Below are 24,477 nucleotides of genomic sequence, written 5' to 3' on the forward strand. Positions count from 1 at the left end.
TACTGCCCTGATTTGCCTTTTCACGTGTCACTATTACACATTTTTATTATTTTCCTCCTGCGGTCTCCCAGGGGAGGACGACGAGAAGGTCCCCCCCTGCGGATCAAAATGCACTTTGGCGGCTTTTAGGGGGGCAGTTTCATCGGTGACTTAAAGACTTTGGTTGAGCAGCCGAGCGCCGCCCGGCCAGCACCCCCCCGCCACGTCCCCCTCCCACCCCCAGCCCCTCAGGGGCCAGGCGGGAGTCGCCGGCCGCCGCCCCAGGAGGACGAGCGGAGAGCCGAGCGCGCATCGATGCGCTCGACGCTCGCGCCCCGCCGCCGCCATTTTCTCCGCTGAGGGAGGGAGGGAGAAGCACGGAGGCGGAGGAGGAAGAGGAGGAGGAGGAAGGAGAACGGGAAGGAGAAGAGGGCGGTGGGTGCTGTCGCGCCTCCCTCCCTTTTGGCCTCTTCCCTGCTCCGGCAGGTACCGGGTGGGGCCGGGAGAGGGGCGGAAGGCGGCCATGGGCGCGGCGGTGAGGAGCGCGGAGCGGGCCGGGCCCGGCGGGGGGAAGGGGCCGGGGCCGGGGCCGGGGCCGGGGCCTGGGTGCTCGGGAGCACCGGGCCTGGCTGCACCCGGGGGTGTGAGGCTGCTCGGGGGGAGCCCCTGCTGGCCTGGTCTCGGGGTGCGGTGTGGGCAGGGTGATGCTGAAAGAGAACTGAGCTGCTGGCGTCTGCTAAAGTGCTGCTCTGAAAGGGTGCTCGCTGGGGTTAAATAAAAACTCCCCAGCTCCGTCGTAGTGTTTATTCTGTGATGGTTACAAGTCATGAACTTTTAGGAGGCCAAAGACGTTTTGCTTTTCTAGTTACATGCTTGTTTTCGTCTTTTTTTCATGTAATAATTGCTATAATTACCTAAGTTAAAACTAGCATGGCATGCGACTTCTTTTTTTTTTTTTTTTTCCCCAAATGAATAGAGATTAGAACAGAATGTATCGTTGACCTAAAGACTGTCTGTTTTGTTTACACTACTACACAGGAAGAGGGAGGGATGTGTTCTACACAAGGCAGGATGGCACTATGCCACTCGGCACTTAATAAAACAGCTTCTTGTTGCACGTTTGTTGAACAAGTGGATCATTTGCTTGAGGGGTTTTGGTAAGAACAAAATAACATTTTTGATAGTGGCAAAACTAATGGTTTGAGAAGTCACGGTGGACTTCAGAAAAGTTCCTGTGCTGTTGTCAATTAAATTATTTGGTGGAGAGTGTTTCAAGTGGCTATGTACACATAGTGTTTGTCCAGTTGCTAAATAGTTGCAGTTCTTTGAAATGTTTCTTCAATACTGTTTTGTTTGTTTCATTTAGAGTATGATACAAACAAAACAGTTGTTCTGTATCATCTTATGGATGTCCTTGGGCATGACTAGAGCTAACCGTGCTGTTTGTTACTACTTCAGTGGTGGATTCAGTAAGCTGCAATAAATGAAATGGACAGGTCATAAAAGCTGGTGTTGTTGCTGAGGAAATAATTTTCGTATAAACAGCTGCAAATTCAAAAGTGTGCTAATAAGTACACTTGTTACTGTCTGGACTTCCCTCTATATTGGATCTGTGATGTTCTGTTCCTCGTTCAGGCATCTTACAAATAATGTCTAAAGTAGTGGCCAAAGTGGAAAACTTGAGTACAAAAACGTGAGTTGTACAGGTCATCCCGCTGATGGACTCTTGAAGTACAGATGACAGCACGTGGCTATGCACTGTGCCGCACATACATCATTCTCTGTGTTGAAGTTTAGGTGAAAAGTGAGACTTAGATTATTTCAGCAGTTTGTTATCCTGCTGAGAAAATGTGTTATTAACAAATGGTCAAGAAAGATCTGAACAGGCAGTAACGAAACTAAAAGTTCAACTGTGGTGTAAACAATGGGTATATTGCCTTTCCATGGTAGTGATTTGCTCCTTGAGCGTGAAGTTTAGTCCTAACCTAGCTCACAATTCTTTCAGCAGGAGTAGTAATTTGTATCCTGCTTTAGTCATCTGTTCTGGTAATGAGGGATTGCCAAGTGCCTTCTGCAGATACCTTTGCTCTGTTTGCCATGGTGAAGGAACGCAGTAAGCACAGGACTGAAAGGGCCTGCTCAGTAATCAAATCCAAACTTAACAGCTCCACATAATCACTTTCATAAAAGACATCTTATAAACAATTCAATTGTTTCATCTTTCATTTTTAGTCTGTTCTAGAATGCTGATAGTTTTGGAATGCAAAAGGAATTTCTAGTGAAGTTTTATGATCGTTGTATGTCAATTTGCTCTCATGCTATTACCCTTAAAATTAGAATTATTTTTCCTCTTTAGTGATGATCACTTTATTGAAAGCAAGTCTGTTCTCTTTGCATCAGGGTTTCACTAGGCTGGGCAAGTTAAGCTTTGATCTTGATTCCGTTCAGAAGTTGGGCTCTCTGTTCCTTCATCCTGATAACCTTGCCTGCAGTCATTCTTTACATTTGTCTTTGCGAGGGATAAGTGTGTGTGGTGCTGTATGCAAAGGCTGACCAGTGTCTTATAGGATGACAGGGGTACTTTTCTGCCCCTGCTGAAAACGCATACTTAACCTTTTCTTTTTCCTTTTTCCGTTTTACAGCAACCTCATTTTGTGATTAACTAACAATCCACAAGGGTAAACTTTCTACCTCTTACTTCTGGTTTTCATCTAAGGAGCTTTGAATTTAAACAGAAATAGTTATTACAGTCCCTAAATTGTTATTATAGTCCCCAAGCTATTCTTTCAGAACTCTAATAGCAATCTTGTTCCAACATGGTAGCAGGTTATATCAAAGAAAAGGAAACATAACCACAATGTAAGTTTTATACTAATCCATTGTTTTTTTGTTGTTGTTGTTTTTTTTTTTTTTTACACTGCAATAATAAATGACCAAAGTCCACGCAGAATGCATTTGCTGTACTTATTGCACGATCTGGTTTTCATATACTAGCATATTTTCCATTTTAAGATGGCTGGAAGAGTAATTTTCATAGATGTATGATGAAAAGTATTTTTGAGCTGGGGATCACAACCTGCTGTGTAGTTAAGACCAATATAATTTAATTTCTGTCTGGTGACTGAACTAGATTCTCAGCTATCCTTAAAAATCTTGGGACTACTGACTGACCAGTGTGTTTGTCTTGAGGCTGAAAAGGAAAAAACATTTCAGAAGTCATACTCTCTACTGAACTAGAGGAATTATTTGTCTGTCAGTCTAGTAAGCTGCTAAATTTCTTCTCCAGACTTGCCTAATTTTGTTTCTTATTTTACATGGAAATGGCTACATGTAGTTAATGTTAAAGGGATTGCCATATAATATACCTTATCAGATAACAAAGATTAATTTCCGAGACTGGCTTCTTAGCCTTGTTTTCATTGTTAACTCTTCCTCAGAAGTGTGTGAGAAATAGTGAATAGTGAGAATGAGAGGGTAATTTCTTTCACTTCAACACTTCTAACCAATCAAAGGCTCAAGTCTGTAGCTTTCAGAAAACCTTCACCGGCCATGGGCTAGTGTGGTATATTTCACTATAGAAATAAACTAGGCAGAACTGCAGTGGCACCACACCAGTATTTTCACTGGGCTTAGATCTTGGGCATCATTCATCTCCTAGGTGGATCTCCTGTGAGTGCTGGCATAAAAGGGCTGTTTGGAGCTGTTAGGGAACTGAGGCTAATTTTCTGTTGCTGTCTTTTTTTCTGTGAAGTGTGAGAATACTACTTTCCACATCAAGCAAAAATGCTTTCAAAAGTGTTGAAAGGCCTCTTAGTCTTGGACATTAGAAAAGATAAGTAAAGCCTGCAAATAAAATTAACCAAGCAAAACTCTGAACCCTTGGTATTATCCATGTAAATTCCACATTTGCTTACTATTATTGTTTGAAGACTGTATGTTATGTCTTGTCTGATTCTAGTGTTTCTTTCCAGCTTACAGACAGAGAACACAAGGAAAAAGAAGAACAGAAAGAAGATAACAGCAGCACCGAATGCAGCGAACAAGGAGTCATGGATCTGAAATTCACTTCATCAAGAAAATACATTTCCATCAGTGTACCTTCCAAATCTCAAACTATGTCACCTCATATCAAATCAGTAGATGATGTTGTAGTTCTTGGTGTCAATCTTAGCAAATTTAACAAACCTACTCAGTTTTTCATCTGTGTTTCTGGAGTTTTTATGTTTTATCTAATCTATGGATATTTACAGGTAAATGCTATGAACTTGTCTAATAACTTGTCTAATGATACTTTCCTTTTTCTTTAAGTTTTAGTGCAGTAGTAACATAGTATTTATTTTAGTCTGTGTAGACATCTAAAATGGATATTGATTGTGAAGCTTTCAGAATTGTAAGAGCAGTAAGCCATTATGTAATATAAGACTTCGCCACAGTTAATGTGGCTATGAGGTTTGGTTTGGTTCACTTTGACTTGCTTTTTTACGTCTGTGTCTAAGGCACACCGTGCTATACAAAATTGTTTTTAATGTATGTTTTTATATGTGACCTCATAGTCTTCTGAAAAAAAAAATAGAATGGTACAGACACACATGCAAGTCTCAACTGGTGTTGAAACCTCCATACTCATCTGAGTTCTGTGAGCGTAGCAGAGTAGTACTAGTCTGTTTTCTCTGTATTTTATTTAGTACAGGGCTGAAACAGGCTATGGTGATTTGTTAAGTGTAAGCGTAATCTTTGGGCAAATGCTAGATTTTATGTTGTTTTAGATAAGAATTTCTTTTACTGCCAACCTTTTTGCTCTTATCAAGTTACATTTCTGTACCTTTCTTTAGAAGTTTAGATGTGTCTTCTCAATAAAGCAGTGATTTAAAAAATATTTTCAAATAATCACGTTTCCAGTGTAGTTTTCAAAAACAGCTTAAAAAGTTTAATTGGAAAATAGTTACTTTCAAAGAGTAAGTTTGTTTATAACAGAAAGCAGAACAGAATCTCTAAAAGGAAAATACTAAACAACTTTTTTTTTTCCACTGTATAGTTCTTCTGCCCTCTCTAATTATACCTGACACATACATAAATGCTTTATGCAGTGCATGTATTTTTCCATAGCAAATTGTTCCACTTTTAAATATCCTTAAAGCCTACAAATTTATAAACTCACAAATGCTATTTAATTTAGGCACTCAAAATTTTAGGTCCGCATTTATAAGAGATGAAAATTACTAGTAAATATGTCTCTTAGAGAAAGCTTGAATTTCATTTATTGTAAGTTATTTACAAATTCCAGCAAAAAGTATTTCTGTAAGTAAATGAACTGAAAAACAGACAGAAAACCATCCGTATTTTGTGATAAATATTCACGGATCAAATGTATTCCCCCCCCCTCTAATGAATCAATTTATTATTTTCAGTAGATTTACACCAGAAGTAAATGTTCCCATCTTTTGAAGAAACTAAATTGTCTTTTTCAGTACTTTGCAAGTAATATGTGACAGCTGAATTCTAGTTAATAACTGGCAGGTGCAAAGGCTAGATTTGCATGTACATGAAGAAAAATGTGTTGACTTCAATGTTTTGGTGTATGCATGTGACATTGGTGGGTTTTTGTTTTTATAGGAATTGATATTTTCCGTGGAAGGTTTTAAACCTTTTGGTTGGTACCTCACTTTAGTGCAATTTGGATTTTATTCCATTTTTGGACTAATAGAATTGCAGTTGGTTCAGGACAAAAGGAGAAGGTATGTGTTTTTTCCAAGCATTTGCACGCTATCCATCAACAAGGAAATATTTTGATATTTATGGTAAATTTCTGTTGTTCAAATGTAAATTTTGTAAGGTATTGGAAGCAGATCTGTAGTATTTAAAAAAAAAAAAATAAAAATCTGTACTTACTAGACGATGTTAGAAAATATTTCATAAGCACCCACTTAGGCTTCAGACCTGCGAACAGTCTTGTTGACTGTCCTTCCTGTCACTTTGTTCTGCCTATGGATTGTGTTTTGTCTCTAAGGTAGTTGATATAGAGTGAGTCTTGTTTGTGCTGCTTCTTTTTATTATGTCTAGAAAGCCCCAAGTGCAATTCACAGCACTTAAAACTCTCTCTCACCCAAATGTCTTTTCCTCAGACTTTCTCTTCCTAACCAACAGGATCCTATGCATCTTGGACAGTATCAAAGCTCTGCTTTCTTCCACATGGCATTCACATTTTTTGAAAGAATGTGTCACTCTGCCATTGAATTATTCTGTCTTCACTGCAGTCAACCAAGTAGATTCTTGCTGTCTTGAATCCTAAAGATATGGTGTAGTTCCTTCTGATTCAGTGTGGCCATTCTGTGGTTTCCTGCCCTAATACAGCCTTTGCAAGCTATATTGAGGCATTCTGAAAGCTTGGAGACAAGTCATCGTGGTGTACACACATTTTTAAAATTAATTGATGCTTTATTTCCTGGTTGAGCACAACCTGTTTTGGTTACTTGTAGTTATCAACAGCTGACTTCTCATACATTGATTTTAGGTAATAGATTCCTCTCCAATGTAACTTTGAGAATCTTTTGTTATTACTTTTGACAATGACAGCTAGTATTTCAAGCTATCTGTCTTTTGGAGATGCATCAGATTATGTGTAAGCTGCCTGTTAGGCATTATGTAACTAGCAACTATTTTGGTAATTAAAATTAAAATTACTGCTTATAGTACATGGCGCAGTATATAAGTTATGTTGGAAGCGTAGAACTTTAGTATTATCTGTTTTGTTTTCTGTAATCAGAATATTTTTGTAGACATTAAAAATCTATTTCCTCATTGTTATGCTGAATCTCTCTTAAATTTTATTATACAAATTTTTCTTGCATGCCTGCATCACAGAATGAGTTATGGGTAAGACACGGTTACTACAAGATGACATCTTATGTTAATTGTGGCTTTGAGTACACACAAAAAATAGTTGAACATGTGCACAGCAGTAACTTAAAAAAAAAAAAAATCACAAATAGTGCAGTAAGAATTTCTGATGGATCACTTGTTGTCAGGTGATGACTTCATCAAACTGCAAACAATACGTGTGAAAAAGTTTGAGGAGTCCTGTTTATGGTATCTGAATGACTTATCTTTCTGTTGAGTTTTAAAAAACAATAGTACCTTTTTTTCTGCTTTCTTCATTCTAAAGCTGTCAATGTTCACATGAAAACTTCAACAAAAAGTCATCACAGTGACTGTGGCAGGACTAAGATTCAGGGTATCTAGGTATACCAACCTTCTGCATTTCCTCTCATAAATAACCTAAAGCCTTTGCCTTGATTGCTCTGTAAGTCTTTAATTTTCTGGGAGAGCATTATTTTTTCAGTACTTTGTGAGCCATTAAATTTTTTGTTTTGCATTTAAACACTATTTATCAGCAGTAATTGAAAGAAATGAAATTTGAAACAAGTCACTGTGTTTTTATTTTTTTATGGAATGAAAATCAGTAAGAAAAATGATCAAGTTGTATTAGGAACATATTCCTTTACCTAAATTTTCCAAGCTAAATATCTTCTAGATGCGTCTGTAATACCCAGACTTGTATGTTTATATTTTGTAGAATTCCTGGCAAAACCTACATGATGATAGCATTTTTAACAGTGGGAACAATGGGTTTGTCAAATACCTCTTTAGGATATCTGAATTATCCTACTCAAGTCATCTTCAAGTGCTGTAAACTGATTCCAGTTATGGTAGGCGGGGTTTTTATACAAGGTAAGTGTTTGTCTTGCTGTTAGATTACTTATTTTTGGGAGACAACACAGTTTGGAATCCTGTACTTTAAATCCCACTGAGGTTCTTGACTAGGGAGGAGCAGGTAGCATTTCTTCTATAGAAGGAAAAATGTGAATTTCTAAAGTATCTACGCAGAAAATGTGGTCAAAAAAGCTATGGGTTACTTGCAAAACTTCAGTTTTACGTAGACTTTCTTAATTTTCAAGTCATACAACTTTGTTTTCTGAACAAAAGCATTTCATAAATGAACAATTTTCAATGCTGAAATGGAAAAATCTAGCCACAATTAATTTATGAAGGAATTCACTGCTCTTTTTGTTTGAAAAGTTTGATTTTTATTAAGAGCTTGTTGTTGTTTTTTCCTAGTTCGTATGCTTAATTGGAAGTGTATCTGACTTCAATTGGCCTTGGCTAATTCTAGAGTTATAGTTAGTATCTGAAAAGCAGAAGAAGGGTTCTGGAGAACACCAGATGAAGACTGTAGATACGTGAATAAACTTCAGAGTGTCTGGAGTTTGTAGGTTAAAGTATATTATAATGAGTCTTTATGTACCAAACAATAAGAAAGTCAGTAAAACTCTGAATATGAATGCATTACGGAACAAAATCAAGAATGATGTGTGTGTTTGTCTCACCCTCCTAGTTGCAATAGAAAACTTAATTCTATAGGACTGTGGGCAAGCATATACATTTTTCTTTTTTCTTTTAGAAAAGAACGTTTATTCAGGCTTGATAACTTTACAAGCTTACATATGTGCATATAGTATTTATCATATATTGAATCTTTTTGTATCATTTGAACTGGTATTCCCATGAAACTTCACAAAGCTGTAAATTTTATAGTAGTTGTCTGTTCTCAGAAACTGTGATTTTTATTTTTTCAGTTTAAAAAAAAAAATAACTTAGAGGCTTATATTGAAAGTATTGTTCCTAGAAGAGGAATGTCTTCTTTAAAACAAGACATCAATACTCCTGCTTTTTTTATTTCCCTTTCTTTCTCCACCTCCTTTCTTTACGTCGTTTCTCTCACAAACCCAAAGACAATTTAGGGTTTTAAAATTTCCCAAATGATGTATTAACATTTAGGAAGGTCTTCTCTCCAACAAAAAGAAAAGACAAAGTATCCTGCATAAGAGAAAACTTAAGAGTAACATCACAGTTGTCCTGAACTTACTGAGATAGTGATTTGTCAGGGAGAATGTGCTTTCTGTCATTAGGTGTAAAGTTAAAGTTGACTACCAGAATCTGTTAAGATCCTCCTCCGTGTTAGAAACTGCTGCTACTGAAGAAACGGATTCCAGTCACAAAAGACCAGAACATTAAGACGTCTGCTGAAGTAAAAGATAGACATTAGAACAATTTTTCCTTGCCTTCCAGGCTGCTGACAGAATAAACACCAAATGGTTAGAGTATTACAGTCTCATGTTGTTTTTATTGCTTTTGTAGGAAAACGTTATAACATTGCAGATGTGTCTGCTGCCCTGTGTATGAGTCTTGGATTAATATGGTTTACTTTAGCTGACAGCACAGTTGCACCAAACTTCAATTTGACAGGTAAAAGTATATTTTCCAGTTTATTAAAATGCATATTTTTTTCTACTGCAAGTGTTCCGTAAAAGTTCTAAGAGTTCTTGGTGTAGTGCCTCATATCAAACTGAAAACACAGGTTTGGTTTTGTGTAAACTAGCAGTACTGTATCTGCGGCAGTAGAGGCGTTTATTCTAAGCCTTAGTTTTTAGTTTCTTAAAACTTCTGGAAATACCACCATTTAGGATGAAACATCACAAGCTTGTCCTTAAGAAATATTTACTACCCAGTAGATATGTAAAAGTCAATATGAAAAAATACAGTCTGACCATTTTAAAACTTGAAAAGACTTTTTTAGTTGAAACTTTGTTTTTCCATTTCACAACTATTCGCTTTATATTTTTTGATGATCTCATTTAGATGTACTACAGCTCTTATTTAGAGTTATACACACTCTAACTTTTCTATACTGAATAAAATCAGAAATATTTTAACCCCCTTGGGTTTAAAAACTTGAGTTTCTATCTCAAGTGACAGGAGAACTGGTTATTCCTAAAAGACATTTTATGTACTTGGTCAGTGTTTGTATTAATACTGAACCTTAAAAAACATTTGAATAATCAACTTTTAGTGTGTTCTTTGAAATTCTGGGATGAGTTATAGTAACTTCTATGAGAAACATTCAGTGTGAAACCTTTATTCCTCAATAGTGGAGGCACGCTTTTATAGGTTTTGTTCCTAAAAATACAAATAAATTCCTGGTTTAAAAAAAAAAAGCTTTGTCTTCACAGAATGTTATTTCATTTATTGTTGCTGATGATCAAATGGAAAGGACTTGTGATGTTGTCTAAGCTCTATATTTTTTTTTGCCTTGCTCATAAATTCTCAATATAATCCTGTGAAGTATATAACTTGCTGTAAATTAATGTGTTGGTGGTGTAAATGGGTGCTTGAGCAAAATATATGTATTTTGATTATAGAAGGAAGATGGTATGCATATGATTACATTCTAGTGTTTTTTGACATACAGGCATGTAACCTTTACACCTATTTTAGACTATTCCAGTTAAGTTCACTCACGTTGATATATTCTCTTTGTAAAGTATGAATTATTTTAAATATATGCTGTGACTTAATCTGAAAAGATTTGAAAAGTTCCTTCTTAAACTGCATGGGATAGGGTAAAGTGCAGTAAATGTAGCAAAATCCTGATGCCCACAAATACAGCCAAAATGCAAGATAAAAACCTTTAAATATCTTCAGAGAATAAACAGTGTCTTTCATTATCACTTTCATTATCAGTTTATTCTGTACATTTCAAACAAATTTGTATATATTGAAGCTTAGAGCACTAGCGTTTGGGGGGGTGTTAGTTCTGTGAAATTAGAATGTAGTTCTAGAATTCAAAAGTCTGGATCTTCCCTTTGGAAGGTGATTCAAAATTCTGTCACTCTGCACCTTCTGGGGAGGTACTTTCTCCATTTCTCTGTTCCCTTATTTTATTCTGTGCCACTTAATATAATCAGAAAAAAAAAAAAAGTTTCTTAATGGAAAAGCTAAACTTTTTCATTTTCCTGGATGAATTAAGGAACTATATGGTCCCTTCCTTCAAGAAATGTACTGGTTTTTAGTAATGTAGCAATACATATCTGATGAAGTGTAAAACCAGTGATCAGAATTATATATAAAAAAAAAAAGCCATGCTCACTCTGCAAAATGACATTCTTTTGACTAATTACCCTCTTAAATGTAAATCACAAGATAAGAACCAAGTATGGAGCAGTAAACGTTTATTTTCTATTTTCATAGAGAAATGAGCATTAAAGTATTTGAGGATATTAAAACTTTTAAAAGCATAAGCAGCAAAGCACATGATAACCTTCAAAATGATTATTTTCTAAAATTGCATGTTTGGTACTGCCTACTTACAGCCCCCTAAATTTCTGAGTTTGTTCTAGTAGTATATGCACACTTACGTAGAACTTTTACCATGCAGACTAGTATGATTCTAGCATGATTTCATAGAATTTCATAGAACTTCTATCAACTTGTTTGTTGAAGACAAAACATTTTACATATCACAGTTCTAAGAAAACAAAGCTGTGCTGAAAAGTCAAACAACACACAGTCCTTGCTGTCCAATGCAAATACTAAAAATGGATCATGAGCAGACATAACAGTTTTGCCCATATCATGCCGTCAAGAATTTTACAAGTCTTTTTTTTTTTCTTTTTCCTGCTATTGAAATCCAACCTCACCTCAAAAAAGGAATCTACACAGGTTTTGTTTGCATATGAAAGAGTTCAGCAAAGAAAAGAGAAACTGTCTTCTGCCAGAACAGGTACCTATTTGTAACTAAGGAAGAAGTTTTTTTTTTTTTCAAGATGAAGTTGGTAATAAGAGCTCAAAACATCCCCTAGCATTTTTAAATTGGAGAGGTGGTGGTAGATATCCTAGTTATGAAAAATAGAGGACCTTCAAAAAAAAGAGAAACTAGAAAGGAATAGTGTCCAGAAGGAGGTGATCTTGAAACATTGGTGCTATCGAAGCTTCCACTGTTCTGGCATTACAGGCATAAATGGAAATTAACTATCTTCAGCAAAGAGAAAAACGTTACTTGTGTGCAGGTTCCTCTGCCCTAGATAATATGTGTGGATGCAGTCTAGCGTTTTGCAGACTGAGGTGTTTTGTCCTTCGTTTCACTGTTGTTTATTGCTTGGTTACCTACCTCTAGAAGGTGGAGTATTGAAGAGATCTAAAGGGGCTGATAAGCTCTAAACAACTTATCCTTTAACAGACTTGCATGGTGAGGATTGCAAATACAAGAATGTGTTACTGAGGAAGCCATTTAAGTGTGCGGTAGTTTATGAATGTATACCTAGGGTTAGTATCGTAATGTCTTCGAGCATGCTATTTATAGGGTCAAATACTGTTGAAGCGTGATCTACAGTCTCATCGCTTCTAGAACTAACTTAGGACCACTTCTTCCAATCTCTTTTACTCATGCTTTCCATATTACACAATGTTACTGCACTCATTCCTGTTTTGCTGCTGCTTCCTGGCAGGTGCAATGCTGTCACAAGTGGAACGATTTCTGCCTTTGTGCCCCCAAAAACCACGTGTAGTATTAACATGTATCTTGTCCCCACGTCTCCCTTCTATGTGCACTTGCCCTTCAGATTCCAGATAACTTTTATCATATCAATCCAATACTGAATCCATGCATTTGTCCTGTGGTATGCCTTGGCCATTAAGCACCGCTTGGAAGCGGCATGAATGAGAGTACAGATGGAGATGTGCTTGATCACTGTATGGAAGTGATCTGCAGCAAAGCTATTGGTCCGATGGAGTTACTATACCTTTTGGATTGGAGCTGAATCCATGCGGTTAATATCTCTAAACTGTGGTTTTTAGCATAACCAATACTATTGTGGTTGTCATGTCATTTCTGTTCACTCATGCTTTTTCTAGTGCATGGTAACTGGAATAATGAATTGTTGTCCACACCGTCTTCCGTGTTGTTTCAGTTGCATATTTGCATATGTCTAGGATGGAAAAGGAAATGGTTCCCAAACTAAAAATGCTAGTTTGGAAGCTTGCATATATCCAGAAGCTTACCAAGGAGATACCACCTGGTCTACTTTTTTTTTTTAAAAAAAAAAAAAAAAGATCTTTCAATCCTGAAAATTATAGAAATTATAGGAAGTGGGATTTTTCTTCTCTGTCAGGAGCTTATCCACCATTTGGTCCATTGGAATACCTATTTTGAGACCCCTGAATTTAAGAGTATAATATTAGGGAGATAAAATGGTGCTTCTTCCAAGTCTTCCACTCATCATTTTTCTGACACTCAGCTTTTTTTTCAGGGACCAAGACAAGGACAGGCAATAAACATGATTTTGGTGTCTGATACTTTTTGTGCTGCAGGTTTATATAGTCGTCTTAGAGAAGTGGTATTTCAACCTGTGTGCATCATTAATTTCCTAAGCTTGCAACATTAAATGTAACAGTTGTTACATTCATGAGAGAATCGAAGTTTTGAGGTTGAAAAATGAATTGTGACTGCAATAAATAGTTATTAATTTTTGCTATTGGAAAGCTGATTACATTATTGAATCTGTAGTGACTTTGTTATGACCAAGTGCATTAATGTTAAAACTATGGATTTTATACCTAAACAATACTTTTCTCTTTAAAAAGAAAAAAAAAAAACTATTTATGTAATGAAAGGTTTTTGCTGAACCTTTCACATTTGCTTTATCACTACGTCTAATGCCTGTTTTACTTTTTCCAGGGAAAATGGTATAAACTGCTAAAAAAAAAAAAAAAAAAAAAAATGTTATCTGGTTATTTATCTTGATTCAAAAATAAATAAGTACAATTTACACTCTTTCACTCTTGTACTACATAGAACTACAGGTTGCTTCTTTCTAGTAATGTTCAGATATTCCCATCAAGCCTAGAGACAAGTGTGGTTCAGGACTTAACTCACAAGAGGAGTGGGAGTCGACACTGCTTTATAGATTGTTAAAACTTTTATTAGCATAATGAAGTAGTTCTGCTGATGTTCAGAATGATACAGATATTTATTACTATTCTATTCCTGAGAATTTTCAGGATAAGTAGAGTGTTTTTGTCACTGCTCTGTTTTGCTGATAAATACTCTCAACAGGTTTTTTGTTTATTTCTTTCCTTATATTAGGTGTGATCCTAATATCCCTTGCCCTCTGCGCAGATGCAGTTATAGGAAATGTACAGGAAAAAGCTATGAAGTTGCACAATGGTTCTAATTCCGAAATGGTAAATACCAGATTTGAAGTTAGTGTTCTGTCACACACAATTTGAAAGTATTTAAGTAGTCATACTGATAATTCTGTCGGGGTGTGGGGGGGAGGTTGTTAAAAGCCTGAATTAATACAGACTTTGAAATCCTTTGCAACTTTAAAATAACATGTTCTATCACAGGCAACACATCAAACAACAAAGTAGGAAACTCATTCTGTTTTTCTCTTTCATATGTGAGTAGTGACTCTTGCTGTATTCTTCGTTTTTTTTCCTTCTGTTCTTGTTTTCTGTTTTTTCATTCTGTTTTGTTTTTAACCTTTCAGGGGTGCTGCTTTTCAGGGGTATGCAATTGCAAATGTATATTGCAGCTAAAAAAATACATTATTTCTAGCAGCTTTTTTTTTTTTTTACATAGAGGGTAGAGTCTACCCTACAGGCCTGAAATCAGTAGAGTGTTTTCTGTATTGTCATGCACTTGATCTCTTAAAAAAAAAAAAAAAACAAAAAAACAAACAAAAACAACAACAACAACAACAAAAAACTGTTTACAGTTCTGGTATAGATGAATGTCTGTTACATGAACACATTGCTTTTCCTACTTGATAGACTTCTGATTCTAGAGTGTGCTACCATTTGAGAGGCAGCCTCTTGTGGAGCTTGTTCTGTTGAAATCAGTAAAACTTTTACTTTTGGATGTTCCTGATTCAGTAAAATACATGATTTTGAAAAAGTATTGCTCAATATTTTTATATACTTCTTTGAAACAAGGATTATTTGTTCACATCCCATGACTTATGTAAAACTTAGGTTTGAACTTGGCATCTTTTTCTCTAAAATCAAATCAAGATGAGCAAAGCCTTTCATTGTAGCCAATATTATTTAAATATGCCACAAATAAAAACAAATCTTGAAGTTGTATTTGATGTTTAACTTGACTGATGTGACAGGACAACCTAGCTCCTCACTTATGAGAACAGCTTTGTAAATGGAGAGAAAACTGGTTAGGAGCAAACTTCATTTATGCCTGAAAATCATTTAGGTTGGCTCAAGAAGTTTGGCCTGCAGGTTTCTGAGAAGTAGAAGAATATACCTGAAAGGTATTGCTGTGTTCTTTTTGTTTGTTTGCTTGTGCTTTTTCTCGTTATCCACTGCTGCCAGAGTCAAGAGTTCTTAGCTAGGTCAACATTATCAGACCCGGGGTAGCCTTCTACAGCTATAATCTCTGAAATCCTTAAGTACATCCATAGCGGCTTTCTTGCCCAATTTGCATCTTGCCAACAGTCTTCTGACAATTGCTACCAGCCTTACAATGCCTCTGATTTCTCTAGACCTTTGCTTTTTGTTATGTGAACTTGAAAGCAGTTCTGCTCTTGGAACATATATCGATCCTCCTTTATTGTGGAGCAGTGTTACGTGTTCTGTCTTCTCATGGTGTTGCTATCAGTTGTTAATAGGCTTATCTTTGTAGAAAAGAGATATTACAAGGAAACAGTTGATTAAAAAACTTTTCCATAAGAAGTGTGTCTGTAACTGACACTGCTTTGGCATGTAATAAATCATTGTGTTCTAGCTAGTAATATTATGTGGACAAGTTTTGCTTACTGTCCCCTTTCCCACAAGAAAAAGCTGCAAACAGCTGAATGCCTCCCACCGCACCGGTGTATAGATCAATGGGCAGTTCCAGCTTCTGTTGTTGCTTTGACATGAGAAGAGTGAATATAAAGATTATCTTGTCATTGTATGGAGCCAGGAATTTTATTAGGGTACAGACAAAATGAAGAGCTTACTTCCTTGCTGAGAAAGATGTGTTCTGAGCTAGGCCAGAGCTGGTCATATGTGAAGATTCAGTATCCTATAGCTGTAATGCAGGTGTGCGCTGTAGGTTAACTGAAGTGGCACAGATGATGCTTCATGACACGTTCTGGCAGTTCAAGGTGATTAAGTGCTGCACTTTGCATGTTTAATGGATCTTTAACGTGCAGGATAAATAGCAGAAATCTATCTACCTTTCGCATATTGTTCAACCTAATTATATAGTTGTCTGAAGCTTTATTTAGGCTGTGAAATCCTGGATTTGAAGAGTTTAACGTCAACATTGACCTCGGGACATTAACTGTCTAGCTTAAAAAAAAAAACAAAACTTATGTGGCTGTGGGTAGGAAGAATGCTTGTTGTTGACTTCTCACTGTACATCAGCTGTTAAAGAAATAACTAGCAAAAGTATCTTCAAACATTTCAAATTTAACTCAAACTGAAAAATATTAATGGGGCCATACGTTCAAAAGCGTTTAATTATCTGCTTTATATAATATCACCTGATAATTATTTTCTCTTAAACTATTCTAGGTTTTATATTCCTATTCAATAGGTTTTCTGTATATTTTATTCGGATTAACATGCACTAGTGGATTAAGCCCTGCAGTAACGTTTTGCTCAAAGGTAGGTGCAAAGATTTCCTTTTTTTCTACAAACAACCTCATTGGAAAACATTGTTCTGTATAGTCTGGAAAAAACGTCACCAACTCTCTAATGTTGTTTTCATCGTGTAACTTGGTTGTTTTCTGTTGTTCATACATTAATGCAGTTGTTACAGTTTTTGATGTATAAGATATATCGGATAATGTTAAAAAAAAAACAAAAAACAAAGGCAAAACAAAATCACAGGACCAGACTCATTTCAATTTCATAATTATTTTTCCATTATTTAACTAAAATTAAATAAAGATCTTTGCATGAATGCATTGTTGAGCAGCTTATTATTGCTCAAGCAGTTGATTAAAGTCTGTAGTTTTATGTCATTTTTGCAATACCTCAGGGTTTGTTTTCACATTTTCCTAACAGGCTTTTTTTGTTGTTGCAGCATCCAGTTCAGACTTACGGTTATGCATTCCTTTTCTCCCTGACTGGGTATTTTGGCATATCCTTTGTTCTAGCTTTGATTAAAATCTTTGGTGCCCTTCTGGCTGTAACAGGTATGAACAAATGATATCTTTCCTGCTTTTGGTATAAAAACATGAAGTAATCTTGTTATTTAGGACAGCTTCTGAGAATAATATTCTGGCTTTTTTTCTGTTCTTTGTGCTGACCAGTCTTGGTTTATTTAGTCTGGGTCTTCTCTCGTAGTATATATTTGGGAACTTCCCAGTTCGTTCTGTGTGACAGGTTCAATGTTGAAGAGCCTATTAAGCAATCTTGTGCATGTAGCCTATGCTACATGTATGTTTTAATACAGAATCAGCACTGTTCTAAACAGAGGAATTGCTATGGAAATACACGGCAAGATACAAGGAAAAGATAAATACTATTTGAAATGCGTAAGGCATGGAAGGCAGTGTCATCACTCCTAAGCACAGAATTTCTGGAGGTTACCAACAAATGGTATTGCTAGAAAAAGTGTGTAGGACTCCCCTGAAGTTTTTGGATGTCCATAGACTTTCAGTGGAAAACTGGGGCTACATTGTAAGAGGCAGCAACGTTAAGCGTATACTCCGTAGTCTGTTCAAAATAAACAAAAGTGGAACAAATTCCAACTTTTGTCAGAATTTGAGAATGTCTCCTTGGTTCTTTTTATTAAACTGAATGCAATAAAGGGTATTAGTTTTTGATGTCAGGATATGAACCAAAGAAACTTCTCATGGACTGTGTAACAGCTGCTGAATTATCTCTAAATTGCAGGTACTATATTAATAGTAGCCTATTAATGAAAGAAGCAGAATTTCTTACCTTGCAGTTCCTTTTCTGGACTTACGAAGTAATTGTCCTATGACTGAAAAGCAGTCATGCTTTCTGTTGAATATGTAGTATAGTATATATCAGAAAAAAACTAAGTATGAATGTAAAGTATCAGTGATATATTGCAAATGTTTTTTTTGCCTATTACTGGTGTATCTGCTAGCCCCACATGAATGTAGAAAAATATCAATCCATAAATTACATCAAAAGTTATTGGAATCCTCTACAGGCTAAAAAAGTCACTAAATGCTATCGTAACTGCTCTTGTGACAGTTCGCATATAATTAAAAGTTTGTGAGGTGGTGTTCTAACAGTATAATCATTTTTTGTGAGTGAATGCAAATCAGACCTTTCTGTGCTGACAGTCTGCAGGTATGTAGCCAGCTTACTGAGGAAAAAGAGGACTTGAAACAAGAGGCAGTCACAACCATTATAGATTTTCAGTCTTTAGGTCAAACTTGACTCTTAATCCATTTATAACTGGATATAACCTTCATGTTGAGCAATCAGTCATCTGGAAAAATCTTCTAGAGACTGAAATTGTAATACCTAAGACTATCTGAGGAGCGTGCTGAGCACAGCATATCTCAATGCTGCACTGGCAAGTAACATCATATGGTTATACTTTGTCTTTACCAATGCATTAGCTGATATAAGTGCCTTAGAAACAATGAAAAGTATTTAAATATAATGGAAGGACAACTGTATGGCTTCAAAGAAGTGAGCTTATCATTAACTTTGTCTGTGCAAGATCCTTAGTGGAACGAACAGTATAGAATACAGTTAAATCAAAGGAATTGCTGATAAGATCGGTACAACACATTGTTTGCACTAGTTTACTGTGGCTTGCATCAGTATTTGTGATGCTATGACAAATTTTAGTATGTGATGAGTGTGGCAAAGCTAGCTACAGTAAAATGACATAACTGTGTTGCAAGCAAGTGAATGCTTTTAGCTTGTGTCATTGTGAGTTTGTAAATAGTCATCAGAAGTGTTTACCTGTCAGAATATCCTCAGTTGTCAGGATAAGCAGAAATGACCCTGCTGTTAATGTTAGCAGCAGTTAATTGTGATGTTAAGATTTTCACTGTATATAACAACACTGAAAGGAAAGTCTAAGCTGTCTGATCATTTCTCAGCATCTCTCCATACATCTGTTTCCAGACTATCCCTAAAACTATTACTCTTCAGTATATGTAACTGCTGTGGAACAGTGAATTGTTTATCTGAAGAAAGCTGTTGCTTCCAACCTTAAAACATCACTTGTGTGAACTTTCCAAAACTAAGTTACTACCTATCTAGCTGTTTTGTAAGTAGTTACAGTAGTCTGTCAAGAACAGTTACATCAGGCTCATTCCTTCCTCAGGTTACCTTTTCTTTAAAATCAGTCACAAGGGACTGGGGTGGGGAGGTGTAGCAAGATGCCATGGAACTACTTTCCTCTCTTCCCTCTTCCCCCAACAGCTGGTTTCTGCCAGGTAATGTCTACTTCATTTGCATTAGCAGAGAGGAGAATACAGACGGTTGTTTTCTGGACATGAAAGTTGCATGGTCTGGTTTCCTGTTAATTCTTGCCTCTGCAGCACTTCTGTTTGATGTTTGTTTTAAAGTTCAAGAGATCTACTTTCTGGAAGCTGGACAAAAGAGGGGTTGGTTCATGTATTGAAATAGCTCTTAAAAAAAAAAAAAAAAAAAAAAAACTACCTGTGCTAAAAATTGCTTAAGTGCTGTGGAATAGAAGACCCTTCCCAGATTTCCTTGTGCCTGACCTTGACAATCCCTTTCTGTCTTGCCTGTAGCAATATGAAAATGTTTATCATGCCTTGGAAGACCACATTCATTACTGTCCTGCCCCCCCCCTCCCCATCAACCCTTCTCCTTGTTGGGGGGAATGGGGTGAAGGAGTTTAATGAAAATTGTATTTCTATTAGCAGAATGAGAAATTATCAGACTTAATTGGGAATAAGAATAAAAGGCACTTAATTTAGAAGGAAATGGTTACATAAATATTTTAATTAATAACTGATTTGAAAGAACAGAAATACTCGTAATTAGAAAAACTGAATTTTACCATTTTTTAAATTATTCATCTGTAAACTGTTTTCTAATTAAAACTCAATTTTCTTTTTCATTCTACTTTAATTTTTCATGTAATAGAAAATCATTTTATTTGATGTGCATAAATTTCTTAATGTATAGAAATTGTTATTAGGAGGTTGAGACTGGGTCAGACAAAGCAATGGTGAAGGCTGTTTATTTCAGTATTAAACATCTTTTTCAGATAAGATTTTTGGGGGAGAATAAAACTTGCTTTACTGTCCAAAAAAAAGGCATGAAAATACATCAGTAGTCACTGTTTCCTTTTGTTTTGGTTTTACACTAATACTCATGTGGGTATGGTTATACGAACAAGGTCTTCTTAGCCTGTTATAGCAAAAGTACATAATAAGCAAAATATTTTCTGTTAATAAAAAAAAGGCATGGTTTTCTTCTGGTCCAGACAATTGTACTATGATCTTTATTAAATGAGAAACCTGTGCTGTCATGTATCACCTTCCCAGGTCCCTTCTCTGTAGCTGAATTTGTACACCTGGCTGCTTGTTACTCTTTTCAATGTTTTCATAACACTTTTACTTAGTTACTGATTGCATGTTTCAGTGATAAACTATGTATGTTTCCCAGTATACAATTTACTAGCAGAATTTTATTCTTCATAGCAAGTAGCATTGAAATTGTTCAAGTAATTGTTGAAATTTATAGTTAATTTGAAAGTAACCCAAGCAAATAATTTAATTCAATTTTGGTAACAGAATTGTCCTCAGTTCTTACTACCTTGATTCTTGCTACTGATGAGATCACATGTAGAAGAAGGCCTTTTAATAATTCTAGGAAAGCCTACTAAGCCACTGAAGTCTAGCGTCCTTGGTCTCTTAGGTTTCTAGCCAAACTTGTATTTCTCTGCACTGCTAAATAAGTAAAGTTACAGGATTACAGATTGCTGATTCCATTCCACTTAAAAAAAAAAAAAAAAAAAAAAAAGGCCCAAAGCAACATGCTAGACCATTGAACTGTAATAAAGTGAAGTAGGAATGGCAAGAGATATGTTGTGTCCAAATACCCATGGATTCGATCCCACTTTTTTTCCTACTGTAACAGACGACTGCTTTTAGTTTATACAATAAGTTATTTGTATGGATTGTTCATTGCTTTCAGGTACTGCAGATACCTAACTGGAGCTGATACAGCATGCTTGTTTCACATAACATGGTCCTAGCATAATTTCATACTGTAGGAATGTGCCTACGGTTTGTTTGCACCAAGGATGATGATCATTTAGCCAGACCCTTAACTGGATAATAAGGGTATCTACTAATATCAAAGACTGTTTCATGTTCTTACATTGTAAGTAAATTATTAAAGAAGTAAATGTCTCTTTTCCTCTGCAGTAACAACAGGAAGAAAAGCAATGACCATTGTGCTCTCTTTTCTGTTCTTTGCAAAACCATTCACATTCCAGTGAGTATTTATTGTTTTAAATGAGATTTTATTTATTGTATAAAAATTATCATGTTGATCATGGAAATACAACACCAGTAATTAATTACATTCAGGCTTTAATGGTTTTTGTCTTCTGTCTTCTACAAATGTTGGCAATCTGTTGTGAATATTGACTGACTTGTTGATGCTAATCATGCTAGAGAAAATAGTTTCAATTTTTCTAAGGGTCTGGAAGACAAATTGTTTCACATATTGGTATTTTTTGTTCTTGCTTTTTAAGAAAAATCTTAGGTAATATGTAGTGCTTAAGACACTTAATAAATTGTTTGGGTACTTTCTCTAGGAAGACTTGGCCTTACGCTGGGACATGCAGCTCAGTTATTTCATTGATCCTAAATATTTCTGATCTGAAACAAAATAGTGTTTGATTTTATTGCTATCTGTAAATTTGAGACTTCAGAACAAAGCTTACAGTCAAATGCCCAAATACAATTTATTCCAGCTAAGAATGTTGAGGCTTTAAAATAATGGAGATCTAAATTAAAAATGCACATTTGGAGGTATAGACATAAGGCATTGAGTGAAAATGTGTTTTTGGACCAGTAATAGAGAGAGTAGCTCTCCTAAATGTAGGAAAGAAAAACATTCTAAAACCCCTCAGAGCTGCTTTATTCCTACAAGAAAGAACAGGTACTGTTTATTGTGTTTTAAATATCAATGCACCTTAACTCTCCAGCCTGGACAGGAAAATGAAGGGTTGAAGGACAGAAGAAATAAAGACTCGAGCAAATTCTTTCTCAAAGTCTACTAAAATGTTGTTGCTGTTTTTCTTAACCTTCTCTCTTTAGGGTTGGAACTTTATATTTATCTAATTCGTAAGTATTGATATGTAATCACTACAATTAAAGTGTTAATGGTAATTTTTTTCCCCTCCTTTCCCTCCCTTTTAGGTATGTGTGGTCAGGCTTGCTGGTTGTTCTTGGTATATTTCTTAATGTTTACAGTAAGAATATGGATAAAATCAAACTGCCTTCGCTGCATGGTGTTTGGAAAAAAAGTGTGGAAGAAAGAAAAACAAGGACGTTGTCGCAAACTGTATAGACAATGGTTTATGGTCTAGACTATGACGACTATGACTTAATGTTTTATTGGAACAGTCTTCAACTGATTCACTTTCCAAAGGGAACATTATTAAAACCAAAGGAGCTGAAGGCATATTGTCTGCTTGCAGATGGCTAGAAATGCACATTTTTTGTGAGCCCTTTCTTCAGAGCACTTGAATTCATCATAAAAGGTGTTAGAGGCCATTGTCAGATGGCTTTATCAGTCAATGAAGGACAGCAGCTCCTGGCAAACTGCTGAGAAGCTGCACCCCAAATGTGACACACTAGAAGACTTACTTGGGCATTTTAATAATATTGGTCGTGGCTGGTTTGAGATTTGTGGTTCTCTGTCTTTGTTAATTGTCTAGGTGAGGTAATTTAAATGTAATACTGTATTCACGTTTAATGGAACCTAATCAGCAACTGGTTGACCAAATTGCAGTTTTAAAGATGGAAGATTTAGAATATGATATGCTGTCACTTTTTCATTTTAAATAAAAATATTGTGTTTTTTTAAGTTATTGATCAGATCATCACGGAACTTGGTATTTCTTGTCATAATTGAAATTTTTATGGAAATCTTAAGCTGTTGTTCTTCTTGGTTATTGCTTGCAAGTAAGAAAATGCATTTGAACACTCAACGAGGGCAGAATGGGTTTTTAGGCCCCAAGCGGCTGAGAACACAATGAAGTCATGACTGAAGCAGTGGCGTACCAAGCTGTTATTTGCTTATTCTGTGGTGAAGTACTAAATTTTTAGTGGCCTGTGGACTTCCATGTCATAGTGATGTAGAGAGAAATGAAAGGTGGTCCTCTGAATTAATATCTTCAAATCAAAATTGTTTATTTTCAGTATTGGACTAAAGAATAACAGCACCTGCTACTGTATTTGGGATATTTATTGTGTTGGTCTCTGTGTGGTCCTTTGAATTTAAAATGATTATGGTACAAATTACAATTTTCTTTATTTAATGACAGGGATACAGTGTACTACCAGTCTTTCTTTTTCATTGTAAATTTAAAAGATTGCTGGAATTTAGTAAGATCTGTTCTCTTACTTTCGTATTCAATTCATTATTGAATCATTTGCCTTCTCTTTCATTTTATGTATTTAACAATAGCACTTTAAAAATACTTATTGCTTTACAGTTCATTATTCACACAGTTACGGTGTTTTTTGTTGTTGGGTCCCTTAGATGCATCTTATTTTGTGTTCTTTCATACAGAATGGATGATTGATTCAAATTAAAGAAATGTAAATTTGACAATAGAACTGTGTGTAATCAGGAAGAATGTACAAAAATTGAAAAATCACAGGATGTATTGCCTTCTGCTAAAAATACTAATTTATGAAAGTAATCCAGTGTCTGGCAAACATTGTGCACGTTTTAGGATGAATTGCTCTACCAAGGAGCTTGTAATCAAAGCACAGACAAAAGTGTGCCTTAAATTTTGCTTAATAATTTGGTGGCTAGCATATGACATATTAGGTGTGTTATAAAATAGGGCAGGGAATAACGTAGCTATGTTGGCACAAGTGCAGAGCTGCACTAACAACTGTGCTGTTCCTAGTGCTCAAGCTACTTCTGATGTGTCAGCAAAGCCTTTCAACATGTGACTTGCCAACAATAATAGGTGTGTATATGAGACTTCATTGTGAGTGTAATAGCTTTCATTTTTGAATTCCTAGCTGCTGTATGATGTATTGTCATGGGTTAGGTATGGAGGTATGAACTAGACAAACAGATGAACCTTGAAATAAAGAAATAGAAAGATGGCCTGCTATGGTTATCACTGATATTTTCATGTTGCAGCCAAAGTTGTATGGTAAGATATAATAAAGGGTTAAAATTTAGGATTTGATGCAACAGTGTACTTTGGACCAATCAAGGGAACAGATGCATCATTTTTTCCCCATTACATTTATCAAGGCTTTTTATTCCAATTCATTCTTCTCCCTAAATTAAGTTGCTCTCTGCAGTGGGGTTAAGTTACCTATCAGGCTTAAAAGAGGGGCAGTTTTTGAACCAATGAAAGGAAAGTTCTGGAGTAGAACATTGGCTGCAATGTCCAGGTTGGCAGAACTTGGTAATTAGAATTTGAGC

At 35.9% G+C, this 24,477-nt stretch overlaps 1 protein-coding gene and 1 long non-coding RNA gene across 5 annotated transcripts; one reads left to right on the forward strand and one right to left on the reverse strand.

The window, feature by feature from the left end:
• Positions 1-306: 306 nt before the first annotated feature.
• Positions 307-24,227, forward strand: SLC35B3 (solute carrier family 35 member B3). Of its 4 annotated transcripts, none has more exons than XM_068670771.1 (10): positions 307-465; positions 3,951-4,229; positions 5,593-5,714; positions 7,553-7,707; positions 9,175-9,282; positions 13,958-14,055; positions 16,387-16,479; positions 16,901-17,012; positions 21,219-21,288; positions 22,221-24,227. In XM_068670771.1, exons 2-10 carry the CDS (start codon positions 4,029-4,031, stop codon positions 22,369-22,371), a joined length of 1,110 nt encoding a protein of 369 aa, XP_068526872.1. In that variant the 5' UTR covers positions 307-465; positions 3,951-4,028; the 3' UTR covers positions 22,372-24,227. The 4 variants fall into 4 exon arrangements, with proteins under 4 accessions (XP_068526872.1, XP_068526873.1, XP_068526874.1 ...); XM_068670772.1 differs by having other exon boundaries at positions 312-472; XM_068670769.1 differs by having other exon boundaries at positions 329-514.
• Positions 14,367-14,685, reverse strand: LOC137850569 (uncharacterized). The gene is made up of 2 exons (XR_011092642.1): positions 14,564-14,685; positions 14,367-14,522 (listed from the first exon to the last, which is right to left on the reverse strand). It is a non-coding gene; the product is annotated as an uncharacterized lncRNA (long non-coding RNA).
• Positions 24,228-24,477: the final 250 nt, after the last annotated feature.

This window comes from Anas acuta, chromosome 2 (genome assembly GCF_963932015.1).
Source record: "Anas acuta chromosome 2, bAnaAcu1.1, whole genome shotgun sequence".
Classification (NCBI taxonomy): Eukaryota; Metazoa; Chordata; class Aves; order Anseriformes; family Anatidae; genus Anas; species Anas acuta.

Coding starts and splice junctions, on each gene's coding strand:
- SLC35B3 (XM_068670769.1), top strand. Junction 7,708..9,174: donor AGGCGGGGTTTTTATACAAG/GTAAGTGTTTGT, acceptor TTGCTTTTGTAG/GAAAACGTTATAACATTGCA. Junction 9,283..13,957: donor ACCAAACTTCAATTTGACAG/GTAAAAGTATAT, acceptor TCCTTATATTAG/GTGTGATCCTAATATCCCTT.